The sequence below is a fragment of the Staurois parvus genome, unplaced genomic scaffold, assembly GCF_062004578.1.
Source record: "Staurois parvus isolate SC_StPar_1 unplaced genomic scaffold, SC_StPar_1.0 ptg000362l, whole genome shotgun sequence".
NCBI lineage: Eukaryota > Metazoa > Chordata > Amphibia > Anura > Ranidae > Staurois > Staurois parvus.
The window spans coordinates 10,539,616-10,552,086 of record NW_028318158.1 but is presented as its reverse complement, the minus strand read 5'-3'; the positions used below and the strand labels follow the sequence as shown (position 1 = coordinate 10,552,086).

The 12,471-nt window shown below is 41.6% G+C and overlaps 1 protein-coding gene across 5 annotated transcripts in view; it reads left to right on the top strand.

Moving 5' to 3' along the window:
• Positions 1-12,471, top strand: part of CDC42BPA (CDC42 binding protein kinase alpha) — a 364,329-nt gene that overhangs the window by 282,382 nt on the left and 69,476 nt on the right. For all 5 annotated transcript variants that reach the window (XM_089685105.1, XM_089685106.1, XM_089685108.1 and 2 more), the window contains exons 16-17: positions 2,301-2,406; positions 5,640-5,764. In XM_089685105.1, coding sequence (XP_089541231.1) covers positions 2,301-2,406; positions 5,640-5,764 — 231 coding nt within the window. The remainder of the gene's footprint in view (positions 1-2,300; positions 2,407-5,639; positions 5,765-12,471) is intronic.

Sequence of the window (12,471 nt, the reverse complement as noted above, 5' to 3'; positions counted from 1 at the left end):
TAAAAGGGAGCTAAACTTTTTCTACACCTTGAAATCAGCTTACTCTATATGGGTCCAACACTTGCCAAATTCCAATGGGCATGTCTTTGTTTTATACATGCTAAGCTTTTCTTCATCTCTCAATCTCAGTTTTGGGTTGCCCTCAAATCTCCAGCTCATAAAATATCCATTAGCATCCAAAAACGAGGTTCATTTTATACAACTGCCCAACACTTGTATCAGCCAAATACCTTTAAAGCTATGTTTGGTATGAAGAAGGTTCCTAAAAACTTTTTTTTAAAGAATAAAAACACTTTCAAACAAGGTACACTTATCTTTCCCTCCTCCCTAGAAGCATCCTCACTTCAATCCTGCAGGCCTCTGGTGTATGCACCGGGTAATAGTGGGATACTTAGGTCAGAGCGGAGGGTGCAAGAAGGAAAATACACTACTTTAAAAGTCTACTTAAAGAGGAACTACACTGCATCTGAGCACCACAAATCAAAAACACTATGTAATTCATTTTTATTAATCAACGCAAATTCCCCCCATCCACCCATATCTCCATGCTTTATTTTGCTGAGAAATCACTTTGATAAATACCCCCTAGCATTTCTGGCTATGGCTATCTTGAGTAACAGCAGATGATTCATGTAGAATTTACTTCCTGGAATCCATCTGCCCTTAGCTTAGTCATGCAGGCAGGAGGGTGTGCTTATCTGAGAAAAACCCTCCTGAAGACTTCTGGGATGTATGACATCATGTGCCTAGGCCTGGAAACCAGGAAGTAACTGAAGAAATGTAAAAAAAAGAAGGTAAAAACAAGTAAATATGGTATACTTTCCTATCTATTTACTAATGTTAGTACCATAAGGAATACAAATAGTAAATGGTGATTGAGAGAGTGAAGTTCCACTTTAAGTGTACTTTAATGTGAACCTATCACAAGCCTGACATACAATTAGCAAGTTGTCTTCAGTGAGAAGGGGATGAAAATAAATGAGTAGATCCAGAGATGAGGGCAGCTGTAGTTATATGCAAAGCTCCAAGTTTCCTGAAAACAAAAAAAAAGCAAAAAAAAAAAGCTTTGTCCTGCCTCTTCCCTTTTCTCCTATTGTACTGAAGGACCAATGGGAGGCTGGAGAAGGTAGGACATGCATCGTTTGCAGAAAAAGTTGTGATTGGCCTGTTCAAATCAGTTTTAGTTGTTCAAGTATGACAGGTCTAAACACTTTAACCATTTGAGTACCAGCTTGTATATATTCTTCATTACCAGGCCATTTTCCAGTGCTTTGATAGTTTGACATTTGCTCATTCATGCAATAGGTAACCATATGCATTTTTATGTATTTATCTTTTTCTTTTTTTTTTTTAGCTAGAACTTTTTTTGTGTTTGAAAAAACAATCCCACAATCAAACCCCCTCCTACCTCAATTCTGCTGCCACTTATCTGGAACAAATGTGTGAAGGACCTATTCATTCATTAGTTTCTGCTTCCTCCCTTTCTTCTGTTGTAAAAGGAAGGGGAGGGTTCTGCAATGCAAAAAGTAGAGTGTTTACATTTGTGATTGCTGTGATTGGTCATTACAGCAATCACATAGTACAGAGCTGCTCAGGTCGGCTTTATACACTGTGTCTGCAAACCAACCATCCAATGATGGCTCAGTTCACAGCCATTAGCGGGCACACTGGCTGCTTGAGGACTGTCTCTGAAGTGCTGTTTATAATAAAACAAAATAGATGCCCACCTCCCTGCCATGATAGATAATTAAATTGTATGTTTAGCCAAAACTTTTTTTTTTGGGTAGCAATGGCACAAGATTAATCGTTGCTAGTTTACTTTTCCTATGAGGGAGATTTCGCTTCATGTCTCCCAAGACAATGGCCCTTGTTGGAAGATTTCCCCTTACCTCTTGTTCTAGGAACGACTGTAACATTTCAAATTTTCCCTCTCGTGCACTTGATCACCAGGACAAACGGGTGAATCCCCCCAACAGGGACAAAGATTGAAATAAAACATTGACAGAGGGTCCAACCCTCCACCACTCTATCCAAAACAAAAAAAAAGTTTTGCAGAGAAGTACATATTAATATAAAAAAAATATATACTGTAATGTGTGTCTGCTAAATTCTGATTTACCTCAGGCTTTCTATCAGGTTATAATGCAGCAAACGATTAGTATCTCGGCGTTTAGAATCCGTGGAACTGCAAGTGTTGTCTGTTGTCTTATGGAAGCTGCTTAGGAAGCTTTCCATTGTAATGAATGGCTGATCACACAATATCTACAACACTGAATAACTTTCTGCCATTTATTTTTCAGTCAAAGTGAAAGAGAAGAGTTTGAAGCGGAGATTAAGCAGAAGTTTGAACGGGAGCGGGCCCTCCTGTCCGACGAAAACAAGAAACTCTCCAATGAACTTGATAAGGTAATTATTTTTACCATCTCCATCTTCTCTCTATGCCAGGGTTGGAGATTAAAGTGGGCAATTCAAACACAGGACCACCATTCAATATCACAGAACCTGTACAGCCTATCTTTGAGGCCAACTCCCTTCCCCCCACACATTTCCATTGGATGAGTTTTGACAGGGATGAGGATCTCTTTTCATCCACCTACTCCCCCGACTCCTCTCACCTGTCAGTGTGCAGTGGCTTTGCAGCAGTCTCACTGCAATAGCTTTGCATGCCCTGCTCCCAGTATCATATCATGCACGGTCACCCAACTTGAGAAAAAGTCCTGCAGCTTAAGCATTGTCATCCCAGCCGGTAGCTATGGAATTGGGAGCCAACTCGGGTCTCAAAACCACCTGTTAGAAGTCCATGAACCACTGCTCTGGGGCTGCCTCCAAGTATCACCTGCTGGACCCGGGCTCCCCTTCTTGGTGAAAAGGGTCCAAGCCGGTTACAGAGTACTGCTTGTTGGTAAAGGTTTCCTTTAACAAAAAACACATGTCAAAATGATCAGTAGAGTCAGAGATTAATGCCAATATTAGCCGTTACAAAGAAAAGTTGACCTTTGTCAAAAAGGCGACCAATTTCAATAGGGGACCAATGGGGAGGCATGGGAAGCAAGGCCTTTCTCTCTGTAATACATATATGTCAGATGTTTTACCAACCAAATTTCTATTCATCCAGTCCTGAGATTTACACAGCTCTTTCAGACTGCACATCCATCCTGGTGAACTGACTTTTCATTTAGGCAATGCAACCTGGCCACCATAACAGCATATGAATATGCAGCACACCCAGGGGCGGACTGACCATTTGGAAACTTGGGCACTGCCCGAGGGCCCGGGGCCAGTAGGGGGCCCCATGAGATGCCCCTGGTATCTTTTTCATAGGCTTTTTGAGTTTGGGCAAGGACACAGGGGCCCTATGATCCCCTATTGCCCAGGGGCCTCATGAGATGCCCCTGGTATCTTTTTCATAGGCTTTTTGAGTTTGGGCAAGGACACAGGGGCCCTATGATCCCCTATTGCCCGGGGGCCTCATGAGTTGTCAGTCCGCCCCTGAGCACACCTACTTGTCCCCAAGAAGAAGCCCTTCCTTTACTTTACAAGAGGAATTAATCACATCAAATGCAGAAACTTCTGCTAAACTGCAATTAAATACATTACATGGTTTTCAATAAACACTTAGCATTCAATGGTGACTTCTATCTGCCTGGAGTTCAGCATCAGGTCATGAAAGGGCTAATTTACTATTTTTGTTTGTATTCTGTAATTGCCTAATTGGTATCCTCATATTCTCCTCACTGGTGAAACAATTCTGTTTGTATGTTGAATACAATGTAATTATTGTAATTAGTTCTGATTTTGTATTATGTGGGAGAAAAGATTCTGTTTCAATGACTTGGTTTCCTCACTAAACCACAAGAACATATCACATCATTAAAAGAAATTTCCATAAATAACTTGAAATTAAAAGATTGATGATAGCTTTAAAGTGGAACTCCAGTCTTCCTTCAGTCTCGCTCATTGTACCGGCTCCACTCCTATACTAAAATTGCTTGCTCTGATTTCAGTGCACACTATGAGCTCCCCAAGTGTGCATTAGAAGCTGCCACAAATGAGAGTCCACCTCATGTCCTGGATAGTGGATGTCCAGCATCACCTAGCTCTTTCCTCCCCAACCAAATTGTCTCTGGCCTGCCCCTTTCATTCATAGGATTTCAGTTCTTTCCTCCTCAACCTTATTGTCTCTGGCCTGCCCCTTTCATTCATAGGATTTCAGTTCTTTCCTCCCCAAACCTATTGTCTCTGGCCTGCCCCTTTCATTCATAGGATTTCAGTTCTTTCCTCCTCAACCTTATTGTCTCTGGCCTGCCCCTTTCATTCATAGGATTTCAGTTCTTTCCTCCCCAAACCTATTGTGTCTGGCCTGCCCCTTTCATTCATAGGATTTCAGTTCTTTCCTCCCCAAACCTATTGTCTCTGGCCTGCCCCTTTCATTCATAGGATTTCAGTTCTTTCCTCTTCAGCCTTATTGTCTCTGGCCTGCCCCTTTCATTCATAGGATTTCAGTTCTTTCCTCCTCAACCTTATTGTCTCTGGCCTGCCCCTTTCATTCATAGGATTTCAGTTCTTTCCTCCCCAAACCTATTGTGTCTGGCCTGCCCCTTTCATTCATAGGATTTCAGTTCTTTCCTCCTCAACCTTATTGTCTCTGGCCTGCCCCTTTCATTCATAGGATTTCAGTTCTTTCCTCCCCAAACCTATTGTCTCTGGCCTGCCCCTTTCATTCATAGGATTTCAGTTCTTTCCTCCTCAACCTTATTGTCTCTGGCCTGCCCCTTTCATTCATAGGATTTCAGTTCTTTCCTCCCCAAACCTATTGTGTCTGGCCTGCCCCTTTCATTCATAGGATTTCAGTTCTTTCCTCCCCAAACCTATTGTCTCTGGCCTGCCCCTTTCATTCATAGGATTTCAGTTCTTTCCTCTTCAGCCTTATTGTCTCTGGCCTGCCCCTTTCATTCATAGGATTTCAGTTCTTTCCTCCTCAACCTTATTGTCTCTGGCCTGCCCCTTTCATTCATAGGATTTCAGTTCTTTCCTCCCCAAACCTATTGTGTCTGGCCTGCCCCTTTCATTCATAGGATTTCAGTTCTTTCCTCTTCAGCCTTATTGTCTCTGGCCTGCCCCTTTCATTCATAGGATTTCAGTTCTTTCCATCAAGGGAGGCTCAGCTTCACATGTGGGCATTACCTATGGCAGTCTGCTGTTTTCAGAAAGCTATGTACAGCCCCCATGAAACCCAGTGATGACATCATTGGGTCTAAAATAAGGTGTGTAATGAAAACACATTCCATTTAAAAAATTCCGTTAGCATGTTAATAAGGATGGGAAGGGTGTAGGAACCAGGGACAGCAAAAAATGATGCAGTATAAACTTTACCTTTTATGCAGAAATTTTACTATTATTGGACATTATTGGTGGGGTGTGTAAGCAGCTTGTTTAAAGTGTATTTACACCTTTGGTGCAGTTACTTGTATTTACCTTGGCCTGTATACAATATACATATTAGTTAATCTGATCTTTCTCGTATCAATATGTATCAAAACAAAAAATTTATATACGGTATATATTACCTTTAGTTCATTGCCGTTCTGTATTTATTACTTTTGTAATTCATATAATTTATCACTTGCTGTTTTTGCCAGCTCAACACCGTGCTGGAGAGACAGAACATCAACAACCGGCAGCTGGAGGAGGAGATGAGGGATCTGGCTGACAAGAAGGAATCGGTTGCTCACTGGGAGGCGCAGATAACGGAAATCATCCAATGGTTGGTGTTCCTTTGTCAGTTGTTTTTATTTTGAGAACATGTTACTGTGGTCATAGGGTTCTGTATACAGTTGTGTCCAAAATTATTCAACCCCCACTGAAATTGAGTGTTTTGGCCAGTTTGACATTGCTTTTGATCATTCAGTCATCTTGCTTACATTTACATTAAAGAGGCACTTGTAGGTCAGACAAATATAACATAACAGTTATAATGAAATAACCACAAATGTCTTTTCTGTGCTCACAGCATTATCAGTTTTATTCAACCCCCAAGTGACATTCAATCTTAGTACTTAGTACAGCATCCTTTTACAGTTATAACAGCTTTTAAACGTGAAGCATAGCTTGACACAAGTGTCTTGCAGCGATCTACGGGTATCTTCGCCCATTCTTCATGGGCAAAGGCCTCCAGTTCAGTCACATTCTTAGGCTTGCGCACTGCAACTGCTTTCTTTAAGTCCCACCAGAGGTTCTCAATCGGATTTAAGTCTGGTGACTGCGATGGCCACTCCAAAATGTTCCAGCCTTTCCTCTGCAACCATGCTCTAGTGGACTTGGAGGTATGCTTGGGATCATTGTCCTGTTGAAAGGTCCAACGTCTCCCAAGCCTCAGGTGTGTGACGGACTGCATCACGTTTCCATCCAATATCTCCTGGTACTGAAGAGAATTCATGGTACCTTGCACACGCTGAAGCTTCCCTGTACCTGCAGAAGCAAAACAGCCCCAAAGCATGATTGACCCTCCACCATGCTTCACAGTAGGCAAGGTGTTCTTTTCATCATAGGCCTTGTTCTTCCTCCTCCAAACATAGCGTTGATCCATGGGCCCAAACAGTTCTAATTTTGTTTCATCAGTCCACAGAACACTATCCCACAACTTTTGTGGTTTGTCCACATGGCTTTTGGCATACTGCAGTCGACTCTTCTTATTCTTTGGAGACAGCAAGGGGGTACGCCTGGGAGTTCTGGCACGGAGGCCTTCATTACGCAGTGTGCGTCTTATTGTCTGGGCTGAAACTTCTGTACCCACATCTGACAAATCTTTTCTCAGTTCCTCAGCAGTCACACGGGGACTTCTCTCCACTCTACGCTTCAGGTAGCGCACAGCAGTCGAAGTCAGCATCTTCTTTCTGCCACGACCAGGTAGCGTTTCAACAGTGCCCTTTGCCTTGAATTTGCGAATGATGCTTCCTAAGGTGTCTCTTGGTATGTTTAACATCTTTGCAATCTTCTTATAGCCATTGCCCTTCCTGTGAAGAGAAATCACCTCTTCTCTTGTCTTCCTGGACCATTCTCTTGCCTTCACCATGTTTGTAACCACACCAGTAAATGTCTAGAAGGAGCTGAGTATCACAGTCATTTTAAAGCTGCCTAATTGGTGCTTATTATGCTTGATTGCTGCTCGGTGACATCCACAGGTGTTTTCAATACCTGATGGAAAGCACCTGTATGAACCTCTGTTCTTCAGAGTGGTAGTCTTTAAGGGGTTGAATAATTGTGGCAATGAAGAAACCACATAAGAACCATTTACTACTGTATTACATAAACAATTGATGTCATTTTAGTTGCATTTGGGTAGTTACAACGTCCTTGTAGGATTTGATTCTGAATACAATTCCAAATGTACACTATAGTCCCTAAACCCCTTTACAGCATTGGGGGTTGAATAATTTTGGACACAACTGTATGGAGGCTTTCAATTTATTTATTCATTCTTTTTTTCTATTAGTTGAGCTCTAGGGACATGTCTTTTTCAGCTTGAATAACAATGTACCTACAGGATGTTGAACTTCAATCAACCCCAATTCCCCCAAAGAGCTTACAATATAATTTATGTACCATAGTCAGTCAGATACAGGGGTGGACTGGCAACTCATGGGGTCCCCGGGCAATAGGGGATCATGGGGCCCCTGTGTCCTTGCCCAAATTAAAAAAAGCCTATGAAAAAATTACCAGGGGCATCTCATGGGGCCCCCTACTGACCCTGGGCCCTCGGGCAGTGCCCGAGTTTCCAAATGGTCAGTCCGCCCCTGGTCAGATAGACAAGTTTGTATGGAAACCATTTAAATGTCTAATTTGAATTTGGTTTTCTGTGGGTTTTCCACTCAAGTTATTTCTCCTGCACTGGAGACCTGCTGTCAGGTTTTTTTGTTTTTTTTTGAGAAGTCATATTGTTCTTACATTAGCTCAGGTTGTTGGTTGACGCAAAAGTGTAGAGGATGTGACATCACAGCGTGCCTGCTATGCGGCAGTAAGGCTTGGTTAACACCAATGCTTTTTTTAGTGCTTTTTGCGTTGTGCAGAAACACCCTACACTCCATTTAACGTGGTTTCCTATGGGACACTTTCACATCTATGAATTTTCAGCTGCTGCATTTTTGAAAAAGGTAAAGGAGTTTTTTTTCCCACAGCAGATTGCAACACTCAAAGGTGTGATCCAGGCCTTAGATGTAGTATTGCTTTCACCTGTTACAACTCAACTTATGACACAGAATGGTCTCTAGTTCTGCCTTGGTGACAAATGGCATTCACACTTTCTTTTCACTATATAACTTTCATTTTTTTCTAAAAGGTGTATGAACATCTTTCTTGGGCATTTTTTTTAGCTACAGTGATGAAAACATGGAACACCTCATCCCAGGGGTGTATTTACTACAAGGCAAACAAGGCATTTGCCTAGGGTGGCATTTTTCAAGGGGGCAGCACTGACCCCTCGAAGAAGGGGCGGAAGAAGGGACACATGCGGCATGGGGACCAGGTGGGATCCTAGAGAGGCTGCAGGCTACTTGTTAGTGTATGTAGAGCCTGACTCTCGTTCCTGGGGATGTCTGGAGCTATGAAGGTCTCTCTCTCGCTGATGGGGGTGATGATATTGGAAGGCTCTCTTGGGCTCTCTATGGAAAGACTCATTGAAAGTGCAGTTGTAAGCAGTGAACCGCTGGCCAGTCTAGAGTGTACATATGCTCGACGGTACATCTGAGTCCTGGAACTGTTACTGACAATGGCAGACATAAAATAATGGACAAAAATGCAAACATGCTTAGAACAAACCTAGATCTATAGTCCACATTTTAGACCATATGTCTTGTTACACTAATATACTGTGTATTGGATCACATACAGCATCCCCCCCACTCCCACTTCCCCCCCACACTCCCACCATACTGAATCGCGAAGTGTCTGCTGTCAGAAATATGTAAACATATAAATGTTGCTCCCACACTCGTCCCTTACAAGCCGTTCAGTGTCAGCTACCCTTCTCTGCCAATGCCTTGATTGGCAAACACCCAAATAATTCAATTCAAAATACTAACAACAATTTACAAAGCCATCCATGACTCTACCCTCAGCTATATCACTAACCTAGTCTCAAAATACCAACATAATCGTTCCCTTCGTTCCTCCCAAGCTCCCTTGTCACCTCCTCCCATGCTTACCTCCAGGACTTCTCCTGAGTCTCTCCCATCCTATGGAACTTCCTACCCCAATCTGTCTGACTTGTCTCCTACTCTGTCCATTTTAGGCAATCCCTAAAAACCCTTCTAATAACTGTATTTCTACTTTCTCCATCTGTTCATCCCCTGCAGTTGTTACCTTTTTGTACCACTTGACCTCCCCTTTTAGATTGTAAGCTCTAACAAGCAGGACCCTCTGATTCATCCCGTATTGAATTGTATTGGAACTGTACTGTCTGCCCTCATGTTGTAAATCTCTGTATAAACTGTTGGCACTATATAAATCCTGTATAATAATAATAACTTAGCAAGGTCATGGGTGACTCTACCTACACAACTGCATCATCCATATCTGGAAGTGTTTACAGTAAATTCCTACCAGTAAGCAGATACTATGTCCAGCTGCACTGCCTCCAGCCCCAGAATAGCACATATGTACCTCCTGAGGCTGGGGAAATACATTGAAAGAGCCTGAGCACCCTTGATCAATGCTCTGCACACTATATTGCAAAACATTAATAAATGCACATCAATCAATTAATCAATGCTGCTGCAACGAGTATTAAAAAAAAAATCAAAACTTACAATAAAAAAAACAACACCCACTTGGTTTCTTTCTGCTGTCACTCTTCCCTATACTTCTGATGGCCACCCTGTTATATAGCAATACAGTATGTGAGCAGCACTACACCCCTTAATGTGCCATGGAATGCTACCTTCACTTAGCCCAAGAGTCCGTATCCAGTGAAACAAGTGCATAATATAGTTATTACAGATTTAATATTTTGTGGCCAGACGTCTCTGATGCTAAGATGCCAGGATGAAATTGAACTGCCTCAGTATGTGTCAGAAAGTCTAGGAATAATTTGACTACTTAAATAATTTTATAAGGAAATGAAGGTTTTATTTGGGATAATGTTTTCTTAAATTCTCCTTTCATATTCTGATACTAGAAAAGTTTGTATTTTTTTAATTTTAAAATATTTTTCAAACTTTCATAATATTTTTTAAACTTTCACTGTGTTTTTATATCTGTTTACTGTTGTCTTTAAGAACACATTGAGTGCACATAGAAGGAAACAGAATTGCAACTGCCACTGACAGGTTTTGTTCAAGTGAAGCCATGTGATTGCTTTGTCATAGTGGACATAGTGATTGCAAGATCTAGGGTGATGCTGATCAGCTCCTGAGTTCTAGTAGAGACCCAGAGTTGTCAATGACAGTGGAGTCTAGCACCTAGGTGTACGCCAAACTTCGCATTCCTAGCTGTTAAAGGAAAATGTAGACTAATTTTTCCTTCTGCGTGATGCATTCATCTACAGATTGTGAATAGGTTGGAATTAAAATCATATTAAATCATAATTGTTTAGCAATTTATACTGCAATTTCTAGGACATCAAATTTATGGTTACTTGTTTTCTTATAAAAGTTTCCTTTTCCTCCACATTATTCTGAATGCTTGCCTTGCTTTCTGTCTTCAGAGTTGCTTCTTCCCCTTGCAGGATTATATGGAGACCCACAGTAGCCACCCTTACATGTACCTGCCTGGGGAGGATCACAGGGCGAGTCACCACAGGCAGCTTCCTCACATCGGCATCACATTTCAAAGATGGGGCACACATACACACTGACACTTTGAATGGTGGTATATGTAGTTTTAATGAATGTAGTGTAATGAATGGAACTGATGTTATTAGTGCATGCTTCCAAAATGGAAGTTCAGGGAAGTACTGCTCAGGAAACGGAGGATGTGGATACAGAATTACTTTTCTGAACAAAGTATGATGATTACTTTACTGTGCCAAATTCCTCAATCCTGATGTATTGTTGTAAAAAAAGAGGCATTGGAACTACTTTAAGATAAAGAAAAGGGGTAAATGTAATTTTGTCTCTATGGCAGAAAGGCCCTTTTCCATGATGGTTGTCCACTCTCTTTAATACCAGCATTTTCTAAATTCCTATAAAATAATGAGAATTACACTGTGGGTGCAGGCCTCTCATAGAATCTGTGTGACCTGGAGGTATATCTTCAAGGACCAGAAATCTGCATTGGGGGAGTCTCAGGAGAGCAGATAATTCTTCCATTCTTCAGTAATATTTGTACTGTAATGTGTTTACCAGTTAGCTCTGACCATTGTAAGTTTTAGTCCATGTGTGGATCTTGACAAGAGGTTTATAGATGGAGTTTTCAACCTGCAATGCTCATCTAAATTATCTTTGTGACCTTTATTTGAATACGTCATACAAGAAACCTGCGTTTTAATGTCAGCTCTCTGGAAAACCTTTACTGAATGTTGACTTTTACTGTGTTAACCCCTTTCAATGCTGCATTTACATTCACTTCATATTACCCCACGTATTGTACATGAACTTTTTACTATTGACTTGCCATATTTTTCTTAAAAGGAGCACTAAATGGACAAAGAATTGTCTATTCCTTAAAGCAGAATGATAGAAAAAATAAAATTTAATTAAAAAAAAACATATTTTAAAAACGTATCCACCTGCTTTACAAATCCTCAGTTTTTTTGTAAATACATGATGATCCTGCCATTGCGTGTGCCTTTTTTAAACAAGGTGACAACACTGATTCCCCATCAGTTTATTCATGCAGCATTGTCACCCTGTTCAGCTGTAGCTACTTGGACTGCAATGCTGCATCCTCATGATCAGATTGGTCGTACATTCTCTTACATTAGTAGGCACCCTTGCGCTGTGTTGTGCTCTTTGTGTTTGCTTCTTTTCAGTCCCTCAGCGATCCCCTAACTGCATTGATAGGCTGTTTTTTACTAGATGTTTACATTATTCCAGGCCATGCACATGGTTGTCAGCGAGCAGCCAAGCTCTTCTCTCCTGCTGCCATCGGAGCAGTAAAAGTTGTCTTTTTATGGGAACGCGGCCCCTGCACACAGCCCAGCATCATTGTCCTTATTTGGGCAAAGTTATGGAAAGCTCCCTCAGTCCCCTGGTCCGGGTGGTGGACATTGAGGAATCAGAGACCTTGTGGACTAGAGCCAAGCTGGGGATTGCAGGCTTAACCCTTTAGCTGCAGGAAATTGACAGTAACTCAGAATTTTTCCTGGGGCAATGGCTTATGGGTTACAGCTGTGTGCAGCGGCCTATCACAAGCAGGATACACTGGAATTACAAGTGTATGTAACATATCTTGTGGTGATATCACACACAATAAAATGTACCTGTGTAACAGAGGTTTGATGAGCTACCCAAGACAACAAGTAAAATCAATCGCTGA